Below are 14,812 nucleotides of genomic sequence, written 5' to 3'. Positions count from 1 at the left end.
TCTGAGATTTAATTAATTTTCCAAAAAATGCCCCTGGAAAATTCTAGACGTAAATTCATGTCATGTTAACAATGAGTTTGAACTAACAACTGACTTAGAAGTGCTTCACTCCCAAATGGCATAGCAGCTGACTTTTTCTTCATTCAAAGAAGTTTTCATACAAGAATCTAAGAAAGTACTGAAAATTTAAGCTCTTTTAGAAAACCCAGTCGAAGTTTAAATTTATGGATAGTCAAAACAAGATATTGAATTACTTTACACACGTAGTTATCGCGGGAAAGAAAAGCCATCATGCAACATGTTTTTAAAAAAGTTGTTTGCCAAATATCGCTGCAATTTTTCTTTCAGGAAAGGAATAAGTCAGTATTAATTAAAGTCATATGCTTTGTCTTATTTTGTAGTTTGTCAATGATAGTAAATTCATTTTATGCCCTGACGTTTTTAATTTGTGTCACGCTTCATGTAAGTGAAACACAATTTGTTCAGTCGTACTATAAATAACCAAATGAAATCTTGGCTAACGCTCCAGTGCTCCTTGCTATTCAGGGCTATACACATGCTTTAAGACACATGCTTTCTCAAGCAAACTATTAACTGCAAGGTAACGATGAAAATATGCGATAACTTTGTTACAGGAAGTTTTTGTCTTGCACCGCTGCTGCACTGTTGGGGCATGTGATTGGGAAAAAATTGATATTAGTCGCTTAAATTTTACATTTTACTCTCTCTTAGACAAAACATTTCTATCGTTTCACTTTCTCTCACGAACTGTCTGTTAAACACAACATGTGAAGTTTGTCATTAGGAAAAAAGAAAACAAACAAACAAACAAAAAAAAGAAACAGTCTTTCACTCATGTCCACTCCATGCTTGCCTGTCGGGCAACCTGCAATAAGACAGTGCTAGCCTGACCGATCATTTCACTAGTCCTGGATTATCGGACAGCCTTTTCGTTGCGCCCTGCTTAACATTCCTGAGTCTTGATTTACATTAAAAATTAAAAAGCATCAGAAAATCTCTAATTATCAAGCCACGGCACCATCTAGACACAAGGATAGTTCATAGCAGAGCTCTGGTGGAGCCCCATAACTATAGGAACAGAACCACATGCATGAATAGAAATAAAAAAAAAAACATGGACTATTTTTTCATGGTCTACAGGGCTAGTGGTGTGGATTGTGGACACATGTAACCTTAGATGAAAAACGACATGGCAGCCATACTTCAGCTAATAGGTCGACCAAGGTGTGCAGCCATGGTTTATGTGTACATCTTTGATATTGGACATCCATGTTATGGTCAACTGACACCTGTCAAATCAAGGTATCTGCTGACCAGTATCACGTGACTATATCAAGGGCTCAGGTTTAGAGCTCATGGAGGTCACATGTTTTTTTGACTGGTGACCAGGAACTGTTTTTTTTTTTTAATCGGATTGCAGGCTCAAGTCAGGTTAATTTACTGTAATAGGAGTTCTGCTTTTAGGCTTGGCTTAATCTATATATTATCAGAGTAGTGATTATGTTTACCGGGTCTCCAGGATCTCCATTTGATCCATCACTTCCTGGAGCACCAGGATCACCTTCCGGCCCAGTCGCACCAGGCGGTCCAACAGCTCCATCTTCACCAGGATCACCAACAGAGCCAGGGTCCCCTGAGGGTCCTCTAGGGGGTGGTGGACAATCACCGCACTCTTCACCTCTTTCTCCTTGGGTTCCCTTAGGTCCAGCATCTCCCGGTGGGCCACTTTGTCCTTGGTCACCTTTAGGGCCTGGTGGTCCATTTGTGCTCTCCCCTTACAAGCCAACATATTGTGTCAGTGTTAGAAATTACAAGGAGTGACAGAAATGTTGGGCAAGTGTAAGTCATCTGTCACTTTCCTGTTTGGTGAGTATTCATCTGTAGGTAATTTTTCTATCTTTACTTCTCAAAACACATACCTAATGCCTCTACTGTGTTACATGATTCTAAATGATTTTTGAGAAAAAAGTCATGGAAACAACTAGTGCCCAGACTTGCCTTAACTTTCGCTGTTCTTTTTGGCTACTTGATAATGCATACGCATTGTTTAAGTGTTGCATACTATGAAAACAGTAATTAAAGACTTAGAGGATATTACATGGCCGCATGGAGATATGAAATATTTTTCAACACGAGAAGAGAAATTTCATATCTCCAATGGCCATGTAATGCTCTATTTATTATATAACCACCAATGAAATCCCAACCCATTTCACTTTTGCTGCTTGAGGTGCCATTTATTATGTAACCATGGCAATGGTGATCTTTTTACATGTTAAGGAAATATGTTATTTTCAGGTGTGATGTCATGAAAGATCACCTGGTATTTCATTGGTTTTTAAATAATAAAACACCTATCTTTAGGCAGAAGGTTTTACTCCATCAAAACTGTATTGAGCCACGTTTGTGTCACATCATGTCATTTGCAGCTGTGTGGCAAGTTTGTTACCTGGTGGTCCAGGGAATCCATTTTCACCCTTTTGACCAGCCTCTCCGCGTAATCCAGGACTTCCGTCTATACCAGGGGGACCTTGAACAGAGACTCCACGGCTCCCTTTCTTTCCTGGTGGGCCAGGTGGTCCAATGGGTCCCTGCTGACCTGGTGGGCCTTTCATTCCGGCCTCACCTAAGAATCAGCTTGACTACATTATTACTAATGGTACTCTCAAAATGGAATCACCATAACTATACGAGCAGAACCACATACATGCATACAAATGGAAACCATGCAACTCTTTTTTCAGGGTCAACATAGCCAACGGCATGGACCATGGGTCGTGGGTACATGCACGCTATGACGTAAATGACGAAAAATGACAATGGCGTCACACAACATGGCGGCCATACTCAAGCTGAGTGATTGAGACTAACTTAAAGACTTTGCACTAGGGATGGTAGACAAAGGCACTAAATCGCTTAGATCACATGGATTTGTGCGAAGTTTTTTTTCCCTAAGTATAGAATGACTGCTTGATCCTATATCCTGCAGAGAAAGGCCACACAGCAGGTAATGAAGTCACAGAACAAGTCATATTGCAATATATTAAGCTATCAATTTTTTCCAATCCACAATATTGCAAGGAAATGTGAGCAAACATTAACAACAATGTAATGATTCTAAGTAAAAGATTCTTTTGCATTACCTGGATTTCCAGTTTTTCCTGGGGGCCCAATAGGGCCAACATCTCCAGTGGAGCCTTCTGGTCCAGGGGGGCCTGGGTCACCAGCACGGCCTGGATTTCCAGTTGCTCCTTTGAATCCTTTAAGGCCAGGTAAGCCGGGAGGGCCTTGGGCCCCTTTAGCTCCATCAGGACCTGGTGGTCCAACTCCCTCTGGACCCTAAAAGCCGACGACAAAGGTTTGTTTAAAGGTCTTGTCAGAATTCCATGGATGTTTGGTTTTGTTGAAATGCATCAATTTTTCAATGTTTTCAAGTTGCACTTAATTACATTCAAATGGCAAAATGGTATTTTCCATTAACTAAGGCTGATTTTCACTAATGCATAAACATGAACATGAATAACATGGGCAAACACAGGAAGGTACTGTTAAGTAGCTCCTTTTGATTGAACATTTTCTTGACAAAAAGTTTGTCCTACTGAGTCTGTATGTTGCTTATGCCTATGTCTAAGCAATTAAAAAACAGCCTTTTAAAATATGAGGTGGGCGTTTGTAAACGGGGTCACATGTAAGAAGCCAATGTCATCCCTAAGATGTACGGAAAAAAAAAGTACCACTTTGTTTATTTAGTTTCTTAGGTGATAAAAGTACGAAACTCACTATTCTGTTTCTATGGAGAAAAAAGTTTAATTAAAACTCCCTTTTTCAGACTTTGTTTCTAAGGAGATAAAGGTTGAATTAAAACCTGCTATTTCACTCTTTGTTTCTAAGAAGATAAATGTTTAATTAAAACTTACTATATCACTCTTTGATTCTAAGGAGATAAAAGTTTAATTAAAACTCTCCATTTCTACCTGTGTTTCTAAGGAAGATAACAGATGCAAAACTCACTATTTCACCCTTTGTTTCTAAGGAGATAACAGTTTAGAACTCACTGTTTTACTGTTTGTTTCTAAGGTAGATAACAGTTTAAAACTTGCTATTTCACCCTTTGTTTCTGAGGAGGTAACAGTTGAAAACTCACTGTTTCACCCTTTGTTTCTAAGGACAACAGTTTGAAACTTCTTATTTAACCCTTTGTTTCTATAAGGAGATATCACTTTAAAACTCTCTATTTCACCTTTTGTTTCTAAAGAGATAACAGTTTTAATACTCACTGTTTCACCCGTTTGGCCTTTTTCCCCTGGGTCTCCCTGTGGTCCAGGTGGTCCAGTTGGTCCTATATCACCAGGAGAGCCCTGGTCACCCTGTGAGCCTGTCTCTCCCTGTAAGAATTGCAAGGATTATTTATTCATGAAAACAGGTAGGCAGCATGAAAGGGCTCTGCCACAAAGTGAAGGTTAGGCTCTCTTTGACACTTTGTTCTTTGACCCCAGAATGATTTCAGCCTAGGATAATTTGTTCCAACCTAGGTTAAATTTTTCAAACCAGTTTATCTATTTTTCACTTTTTTGGGGGTTCTTTAAAAGAATAACATGTACTCCACCCTTCTTCCGATTCTCTGATTACAATTTTCCAAGTTACAGTCCCCATTTTTTTCTTTAACACCTCTCAAATCATTTGTGATCAGAAGACAAGATCTTGGTTCTATCCAGGATGACTGAATGATCTTTGCAGTCTGGGTGGATGTACTTAGAGACTTCAGAATTATTTGCTTGAGCTCCTCCTCCTGTGTTCCATGTATCTTGTGCTCATAGTGCTCATAGTCCTCCGTGTCTAACCTATGTAGCTTGCATCAATATACACAGCCCGTTTTATGAAGCTTGGTTAGGAATAGAAATTTTCGTGGAGCTCTACGACTCGGTGTAGAAATTTTCGTGGAGCTCTATGACTCTACGGTAGTATTTTGAATGTTTAAGCTCCGTTTCTCTCAAAAACGAATACACCGTAGAGGTGTAGCAGCATATAGTTATTGTAGCAAATATTATTTCGCTTAGGAAATATGTTGAGTATTATTAAGGATTGCAGTGTTTTAATAATTGTTTTCAATTTACAATTCTGTATTGAGTTTACCCTGACTACGCTCTACCCCATATGTTCTTCCATCTAGGGTCAACACACTACGCCCTTAAAGCTCTTACACTCCATGTGCCACCATCTACGCTCTATGCTTTACGTATTTACGAGTTTATCAGTTCAAGAATTTTTTAAATTTTAGGGGGCCACATGATTAGCGCTAATGGTATGGCCCCCAAAATATAACAACATACAATAACGTGTGCATTAAGGAGTTTCTTGTAACTTCCCTTTACAGCATGTTTCAGCAGTTATTCACTTCCATCGGAAGTTAAACTTAGGCACGCTTATGTGCTATATATGCTGTTCAATGTTAGTTGTGATCATTCCTGAAGAAGTCTCAGACAGAGACGAAACATGTCCCAAATAAATGAAAAAGCTTACAAATACAAGAAGTCTTCCTTTGTGCTGCTCACCAGTCTTCATTAAGAAATTAAAAAATTAACAAAAAATAGAAAAAAAGTGCAATAACCTTTTAAGCAGACGGGCTTAGAGGGTAGATCGTAGATCTTAGAGCATAGAGCGTAGAGTGTAGATCGAATAGAGTAGCTGGTAGAACGTAGAGAGTAGAGTGTAGATGGGCTTACAGGGTAGATGGTAGATTGTAAAGCGTAAAGCGTAGAGCGTAGATTGAAGAGAGTAGCTGGTAGAACGTAGAGAGTAGAATGTAGATGGTAAAATATATAGCGTAGAGCGTTAACTTAATACAGAACTGTACATTAAAAAGATTATTAAAATACTGTAAACCGTAATAACACTAAACATTCCCCATGGGCTTTAATATTTGCTACAATAACAGTAAGCCTCTATGCCTGTACATAGAACCGTAGAGCGTAGATGGTAGACGGTAAACTCAATATAGAATTTTAAATTGAAAACGATTAAAACACTGTAAACCGTAATAACACTTTTAATTAATATATATGATATATGCGAGGAATATGCTACAAATTGAAATCAAATGTTACGAAATAAGCAGGTAACCATAGTAACAATACACACCTACGGTAAAAGCTATCAAGTAGGAGGTAATGTATCTTTCCAACACGTAGGAGGAGACTGATGATGAAAGTGTAGAGTCGTAGAGCTCTACAAAAATTTCTACGCCAAATCGAGCTTCATAAAACGGGCGCCAGTTGTGCATCAAGGTGATCACAGTCATCACAGAATATGTGATAGGCTGGATCAACAATCCTATCCTTCTCTCATTTATCTGCATGAAAGCTTTTAAATTAAAACTTAAGCTTTTAAAATGTTGTAAATTTTAACATTGTAGTAGAGTCCGTGTCAAACACAACTTCGAATGTATACTACTGATGCCCATCCCTGGCTGCAATTTTAACATTCTTAGATTAAGCTTTTAAACATTTAATTTCGTTTTCCTGATGAGATATAAAGCGAATACTTGTATGAATCAGAAAAATACAATTTGTATAGGTAATCATACAGTTTTTCACGTTCAATTTGGAATTAATTTGCACAAGTGAGTTTTTCAAAAAGCTGAAATTTCAGCTTTCTGAAAAACTCACAAGTGCAAATTAATTCCAAATTGAACATGAAAAACCGTATGATTACTTATTAATAATATGAACATGAAAAAATTTGCGTGGAGGAAGTGCCAGAAGATCTTTCTCATTTGAGAAAACTTCGTTTTAAGTTTCTGCACAAAATTCTTGTCATCATTTTACGTGATATCATTGGCTTTGAAAATTTCCTGTTATCTTTCAGCCAATCATAATCCAGAATTACGATGTGTAATTTGCACTGGTGTTACACTTGAACTACACTGCTCTTAGCCAATCAGAATCGAGTAATTTTTTCATGTATATTATTATCTGAGTTAATTGCACTATTCTTTAATTGAATTTAATTAGCACTCACTTCACCATAATAAAGTGAAGTTTTAATGAGCAATATGGTGGGACTAACTACAACATAATTTGAGTAAAAGGAGAGGGTCAGGGGTCAGGGGTCAGGGTAGAGTAGGGTAGAGTTTTGAAATGTTACCTTAGGTCCATTAACTCCCCTGTCACCTTTCTCACCATCATCTCCCTTAAAAAAAGCAACAACAACAAATGTTTCAATAGCTAGACATGCCATTGTGGCAGCATCACCTTGTATGTGTAGTTAAATCAGCAGGATGTGTCGTTGTGGTGGGCAATACCCCACAGCTACACCAGCTGGACGTGCCATTGTGGTGGGCAATACCCTATAGTTACAATAACTGGACATGCCATTGTGGTGGCAATACCTCGTAATTACATCAGCTGGATGTGCCAGTGTGCCAGCATTACCCTATAGTTACAATAGCTGGGCATGCCATTGTGGTGGCAGTACCTTGCAGTTTGAAGTGTGTGTTACTAATTATCTTTCTCTAGCCTCATCTAAATTCCAGAATGGTTAGGTTGTGTAAATATTACTGCAGCAGCTTATCTTGCTCGTGGCAGCAGTTTGTCAGGGGGAGGGGCCGGGGGGACACACTTTATAAGACGCTCACCTGTTCACCCCTTTGACCGGGTTCTCCTTTGGGTCCAACCTCTCCTTGGAGACCGTCGCCCTGAAACAGACAACAAGCAATCAAACACATATCTCACTACAGTAAGGAGCAGTTATGATACAGCAAACTCAAACCTTTCCAGCTGTGTTCCATCAATAAAAAATACCTTAAAAATAATGATGGAAGGTAAAAAAGGGCCACAAGCCAAAGGAAACTAGGATAGATTAGTTTAAATTTAATAAGGGTTATTGACCGAGCAAAAGGTGAAAGTGACCCAAAAAAATGTCAATACAGTAAATGCTTAATTTTTACAATCGTGTACTGAGAATGGATCACAGGGTGCATCAATTTAACAGCAGGGTTCTAAAAGAGCCATTATAAATTGAAAATACTTTACTGAACTTCAGTCAAACCTCTATTAAGAGGCCACCCTCTCTTGTTGTCAGTAAAATACTGTAGCCACAGTCACCCAAAAATTAATACATGTATGTCAAGTGGTTTGGCTTTATTTTGGAAAAGACGATGCACAGAGAAGAGTGCAAAATAGAAAGTGACCACTGATTAAAGCATTCAAACACACGTTGATTACTGTCTTTACATGATTCCAAGTTGCCTTAAAGCATGTTTGTATTTGAATAAATTGGTATTTTTGTTAAGCCTCATGATAATAATAATATTATTTCCAACAAACCCTTATTAAGCAGCTAACCCATATTAAGTTCAAATGTAGTTTGTTCAGTCTGTGTTGGGGAATATGGGTCTTGCTCTTTTGGAACATTTATGGACCTCACCTGCTTATGTTGGTTTGGCTTGCAAGAAAAGAATGGTTCCCATGCTAGTTCAATAAAATTATTATAATATGCAAAATTCCGTGAAATTGGTCATCTCTAAAAGATATATTGAAATAGTCACCATTTCTATATCCTATCAGCGGTTTACATTTCTCAGACTTACTAAAATGTAAGGGCTGTTTAAATAATTACAGTGGTTACATTTATATTTCAACTTCAACTTGAATGTTCATAAAAGATACTTACAGCATCAGATCCGGGTGCTCCTTTTTGTCCAGGGCTACCAGTGTTGCCCTAAAGTTGAAAACATCAGCCATGCATTCAGGTTCATACTTATAAAAAGACACCTTTGTTACATGCCCCACAGTTTGTTAACAGCCACTTGCATATAGTACTACTAATATTATGCCCTCACTAGAATGTTTAGCAACCCTCTTCCCAAGATGCCACATGAATTCTAAAAGGGAGGACAACTTGATAAAACTTGATGGTTTTGGCATTCTCTGGTCACTTTATTTATCTGATTTGGTGAAGTTGTGTTATAACAAAGTGATACAATTTCAACAGTCTCCCACACCTATTTTATTGTACACCATTAGTATGGCCATTTTCTCAGATGGAATAAGCCTGTTCATGTGTCGGTAACATGCTCCTCCCACATCCAATGCTTTCCAACAAATTTTGTTGTAAAATTATTCCCCAGAAAGGCAAAATGACCTTGGCTACTGGCTTACTAGTGGCTGGTTGATCTTCAATCTAACAATTGGTTCATCATGCCTTCACAAATATCCTTGCTTGTTGTACAACATATTTTTCATAGTAGTTATCAATACCTTTTCTCCTTTTGGCCCTTTGGGTCCCTGAAAACAAGAGCAACAACAATATCCAGGTCAAAGAAATCTCTTAATATAATAAAAATGATACATAATCACAACATTCAAATAAACAGGCCCACCATATTTCACTGCTCATAGTTACTTGTTAAGTTCACACATTACACTCTCATGGATAACAAAAAACCAGGCATAACCACATTGGCTGGTAGGGCAGGAAATAACAGCTGCTTGATGGCCAGTCAAGATGACAGGCCAAATGAATTTAGCTTGGAAATACCTCATTTCTAGCTGGTCAAATATATTAACATGTAATTTCAGCTCGGTCTTCATGTATTTCCGATTGAATGAATTGATTCTTATCTACAGTGTTGCTTACTTTAGGTAGGTGCTTTTAATGTAAATGATAAACTGCTGAATTTTACTGCTTATCAGTCAGATTGTGGTGCTAAAAAAGTTGTACAGTGATCCAAGTTGTGACTGGAATGAGTGGTCAAAACACATGGGTGTTATATGTATAAATTCATGTAATTTGTAGAAAGTGAAGTCTTTCCTTGGCGTCAATTACCCATCATTTCCAATGTATCATGTGAAGAATTGTGTTGGAATTGAACATGTCTTTAACACACAGAGGAGGTTAATATAGCTTCAACTTCAACCAGATATTTGTTTCCTTATTGGTTACTTAAGAATACTTAAGAATACTGTATCGAGCTGTAACGGATAGTTAAGAAAAGTGTGGAAACTTCAGTTTATTTCAATATGATCAATTGAACGTGGCTGGTCAATGTGACTGTTAAGATGAAAGTTTGACCAGTCAAATCTCCAATCAGGCTGTGGACATTGTCTGATGACTACAGCCATTATTTCCAGCCCTCGGGCCTAATGAGAAATGAAAACTTGTTTAAGAATTTCCCTTCAATTGCCAGCAGAGATGCTGGCAACTGAAGGTGTTGCACCATTTCTAAGTCGGAAAGTAAGATGTTGTGGAATGAGCATAAATGAACAGATGTTCAACAATTTCCTTACAGGTATAACAGTTGAGTTAAGTGTTCCGACTTCACTTAAACCTCCTGGCTTTCCTTTTTCTCCTTTAATCCCCTTTTGTCCTGGGGCACCTTTCTCACCCTGCTTATCAACACCTGGATATCCCTATGGTGACAGATAAAACAAACCATTAGTTAACATATGTTATTTGCTGGATGGGAGGTCTGTATTGGGAAAAATTGTGCCTGACAAACAACAAACCAATTCTTCGTTTGCACTGTCACGCAATGCCGTATTTATTTGCCTATAAGCCGATCCCGGCTATAAGCTGAGACCCTAAACTTGAGAGAACTGACGATGGGCTTAAGCTTGTCAAAAAAAAATTGGAAAATTCTTGGCTATGAGCTGAGACCAAAGTTTTGCAGAAAAATTTCACCTTTGAAGCGTCCCTCTCAGGAAACATATGTTGATTGTTGAACAAATTAACACAACCAAATGAATATTCAAAAGTTTATTGTAAACAGTTAGTGAATCAGCGAGAATGTGAATATCAATTGATCCTAACTAGTCTATAAGTACAGCTGAACATAACGAATTCCACCATTCAGACTAAGTTTCACACAAACACTTCCCAAAATTATCAGTTTACATATCGTCCGCGATCATATTCATCATGCCAAAAGTTTGCTGTACTTCTTACAACATGGCTTTTAAGCTCAAAGTTGTTGCTGAAGCTGAGGCTGTTGAAAACAACCCAGAGATCACCTGAGACTACGGGTTTAGCGAGTCGATGGTTCGTCGATGGAGAAGAGACCAGGTAAAACTTTTCAACAGTGAGCTGAAGATGTCTGCAAAACCAACAACGTTGGGCCGCTTCACTCCAAAGTATCCAGAGCTAGACCAGCCGATGTTGGAATGGTTTTCAGACCAAAGAGAGCAAGGTGAGTACTCATCGCTTCATGTCAAATCGGATAAACATTTCGTGTAGATTCAATTGATTTTTTATTATCGAAATCGATCAAAAAGTTTTCCCTCAATCTCTTCGCACGAGCAAGTGCACGTGAGTTTGTTTGTCGACCTGTGGGAACCAATGCTTGTGATTGGCCAGATTTAGAAATCGTCAAAACAAATTAACAATGCCTGTCAATGCAAAGTAAACAGAACACTTCGCTTTGACCACTTCGTTCACTTGAATTTTTATTTATCCTGGACGGTTTTATTTTTCACAGGCATTGCCATGAGTGGATTAATGCTGCGCCTGAAGGCAAAAGAACTGTCCACCGATCCTTCGTTTAAAGCTTCCCTTGGCTGGTACCAGAACTGGAAACGACGCCACTCAGTAAGCCTTTGAACAAAAACAACACTCGCCCAGCGACTACCTGAAGACCTGGAAGAGAAAATTGTCCAGTTCCACCGGTTTATCATTGCAGCCAGACGATGAACAGATTATCCCCTGTCCCAAATTTACAACATGGATGAGATGCCAATGCGTTTTGAACTTCCTTCAAGCCGAACGCTAGAGTTCAGTGGTAGTAGAACTGTGCCTGTTAAATCTTGCAGAGCAGAGAAGCGAAGCTTCACCTTAACTCTTGGTGTCGCTGCAGATGGGGCCAAACTTCCTCCCAAGGTCATCTTTAAAGGCATCCAGACTCCACGAGACCTTGTCGTTCCTGATTCTCTCCGTGTTTCCTTTCACAAAAAAGGATGGATAGATGAGCCAGGTGTTCAGCAGTGGATTCGCCAGCGTTTGCCGAGGAACCCTCGCAATGAACCGTCGCTGCTGGTGTGGGATTCGTTCAGAGCTCACCCAACCGATGCCATCAAAAGCGATCTCCAACGGCGCAACATCGATGTAGCAGTCATCCCTGGAGGTCTAACCACTGTTTTGCAGCCCTCCAATAAATCCGTGAATAAGCCATTTAAAGATCACCTCTGGAAAAAGTATTTGGCGTGGATGATCACTGGGCCATTCGAGTTCACCCTGGCAGGAAAGAAGAAGGCGCCAACTAGAAACCTTGTCCTTCAATGGATTAAAGAAGCATGGCAAGAGATTTTCAGAGGAGATGGTAAAGAAGTCTTTTAAGAGCTGTGGAATTTCCAATGCCATGGACGGAACGGAAGACTAACAGGAACTTGATGATGATGAAGAAATGGAGGATGAGTTCAAGATGGACAGCGAAGACGAGACTGATGGCGAGGAAACTTTTAGTTGAAAGCTAATAACTATCACACAGAAACGGTTCCTTTAGGAGCCACCAATTATATAAAAGTTCAATGACCAACATTTTAGGACTTGTTTTTGTTGTGTTTTACTATAATTTCAAGAAATTGACTTGGCTATAAGCCGAATCAGAAATGTCTATGATGATTTTCACTTTGTTGATGACGCTTCGAAGAAAAAAATTATTCAAAACTCTCGGCTATAAGCCAAACCCCCCTTTTCGGAAAAAAATTCCCAAAACTGAGTAAAATTTTTTGCAAAAATTGCTTGGCTTATAGGTGAATAAATACGGTAATAAAAAAAATATATTTGAAAATCATTCAGTGGATAAAGTCAAGAAATTATGTTGTTAAAGGAGATTAATAAAGAAGATACTTATCCAAGTTTTAGGTCTGTACGTCTTCCCAAACTTTAGACATTCATCGAAATGTTTTGCACAAATTTACAGAGCCCATGAAGCTGCCATGGAGAATGTAGCCGCCATGCTGATGTACCTCGATCTGTTGCACACCAACATGGCGGCTGGAAAATAGTGTAAACTTCTGGAACTTACTATGGCTATCGAGGCGACTGATTATCTGAACTGAACAAGCCAACATTTGAATAGTGCTTTAACTTCTTAAAAGGACAAAAATCATGAGATATTAAGTAATATTTTTTCAACAAACGCGTTTGTAGCTTTTTGTCATGCACTGCCATTATGATAACTCTGAAATTCAATATGTGCTTGTTTCCAGACGAAGCAAGCTATTGAGCTGAAAATATGTCAACAGATAAAAATTTACCCCTCTTATGCCTGATGAGGATAAAAACCTTGGCGGCTCTTTAGATTTGGATTTCAGAACATGATGATGCTACATGCAAACGAAGAATGCCCAAACCATTCCATGTAGGACAATGAATAGATCGCTACAAGACTGCAACAAAAGTCACATACTCTTTCTCCTCTTGGTCCTGGTGCACCCGTTTCACCTTGGTCTCCCTTCTTTCCCTCAGGTCCCTGATCGCCAGGAATGCCTGGATCTCCACGGCTACCCTAAAAATGAACATTGTTGTGAAGGTTACATGCGTGCTGTAATGTTTAACCCCCCTCCAGTCAATTAGTACAAAAATCAACTTAAAGTGCCTATGAAATGAAAAATAACTGTTACTTATTTGAAAGGCTTTTCGGAATGAAGAAGAACGGCATTTTCGTTTTAGGAATGTCTCCAGTCCTTTTGTTTCAGAGATAGTGACATTTTTTTACTGATGGAAATTAGGAAACTAGTGATGTCATATTAAAATAATAGTTCCATTAAAACAGTAAAACAATGAATAAGGAATATCTCTAGGAATATTAGAGTGGTGTCCTTCAAACTTAACACTAGAAATGAACATCACAAAAGAAACAAAATGATACCCATTGTTCTGTAGTAGATCTCTGGCATAATGGCTTCTGATTTACTTTTCTTGTGTTCTCCCAACATTATGTATGGGGTTTATTGTGCTGGTAAAACCATAGAAAGAGTGGTCTATTGCTCAAATAAAGCATGACATGGGTGTGCTGCAGGCCTTACACTTTATAGCTGTTTAATTTTATAATGAAGCTAGCAAAGTTGTACAGTCAAACTCTTTAAGCAAGAGCGAGTATCACAATCCATATGAACAAAGTTAACTTTGGTCTGCAAGAGAAATTTATTTCCATAGGCAATGTTACAAAACCATTAAGTCATGCTTTTAGAAGTGCATCATCAAGTTATGAGGCACTTGAGAAGTTTGTAGAGCTCTTAAGAAACTTATTAAGTTGCTCTTTTACGCTTCTTCTGTGCTGTTTTCTTCACTTCATTAGAAAAAGTCTGCATATGAGCCAAGTGGCCCATCAGGCTAGAGCTTATCATAGTTTCTGTAGCATGAAGCGACTAGGAATATTTTTACTCCTCCCCGGATGGGATGCTAGTCCATTACAGGGTTACCCCCAGCATCGAGGTTACCACTACTCATTTGTACACCTGGGTGGAGATCTGTTTCTCACCCAAGAACGCAACACAATGTCCCCGACCAGAGCTCAAGCCTGGACTGTTCGATCTGGATACGAGCTCACTAACCATGAGGGCACTGCACCTCAAGCTGACCAACTGCAGTGTGCCCTATTCCTTGAACATTTTTTAAATGAATAAAAATTAGTTAATTATGACAAATTATACTTACTGGGTCTCCTGCTGGTCCTGGAGGTCCAGCATCTCCCTTCATGACAAAAAGGAAAATAAGAAAAAAAAAAGAAAAAAAAGGAGAAAAAATTATAAAAAGGAAAAGAAGGAAAAAAAAGGCAAGTACATGTAGCTGAGTA

General features: G+C 38.7%; 1 protein-coding gene across 1 annotated transcript in view; it reads right to left on the bottom strand.

Moving 5' to 3' along the window:
- The window catches only part of LOC145492247 (uncharacterized), a 51,235-nt gene that overhangs the window by 20,286 nt on the left and 16,137 nt on the right, over window positions 1-14,812 (bottom strand). The window contains exons 11-21 of the mRNA XM_081471614.1: window positions 14,674-14,709; window positions 13,424-13,522; window positions 10,308-10,430; window positions 9,279-9,305; window positions 8,692-8,739; window positions 7,655-7,714; window positions 7,165-7,209; window positions 4,299-4,406; window positions 3,165-3,360; window positions 2,471-2,647; window positions 1,530-1,795 (exon numbers count right to left, since the gene is read on the bottom strand). Of these exons, the coding sequence (XP_081327740.1) occupies window positions 1,530-1,795; window positions 2,471-2,647; window positions 3,165-3,360; window positions 4,299-4,406; window positions 7,165-7,209; window positions 7,655-7,714; window positions 8,692-8,739; window positions 9,279-9,305; window positions 10,308-10,430; window positions 13,424-13,522; window positions 14,674-14,709 (1,185 nt within the window). The remainder of the gene's footprint in view (window positions 1-1,529; window positions 1,796-2,470; window positions 2,648-3,164; window positions 3,361-4,298; window positions 4,407-7,164; window positions 7,210-7,654; window positions 7,715-8,691; window positions 8,740-9,278; window positions 9,306-10,307; window positions 10,431-13,423; window positions 13,523-14,673; window positions 14,710-14,812) is intronic.

This window comes from Orbicella franksi, chromosome 7 (assembly GCF_964199315.1).
Source record: "Orbicella franksi chromosome 7, jaOrbFran1.1, whole genome shotgun sequence".
NCBI lineage: Eukaryota > Metazoa > Cnidaria > Anthozoa > Scleractinia > Merulinidae > Orbicella > Orbicella franksi.
Note: the sequence above shows the minus strand (reverse complement) of the source record. Positions and strands in the feature narration are given on the sequence as shown.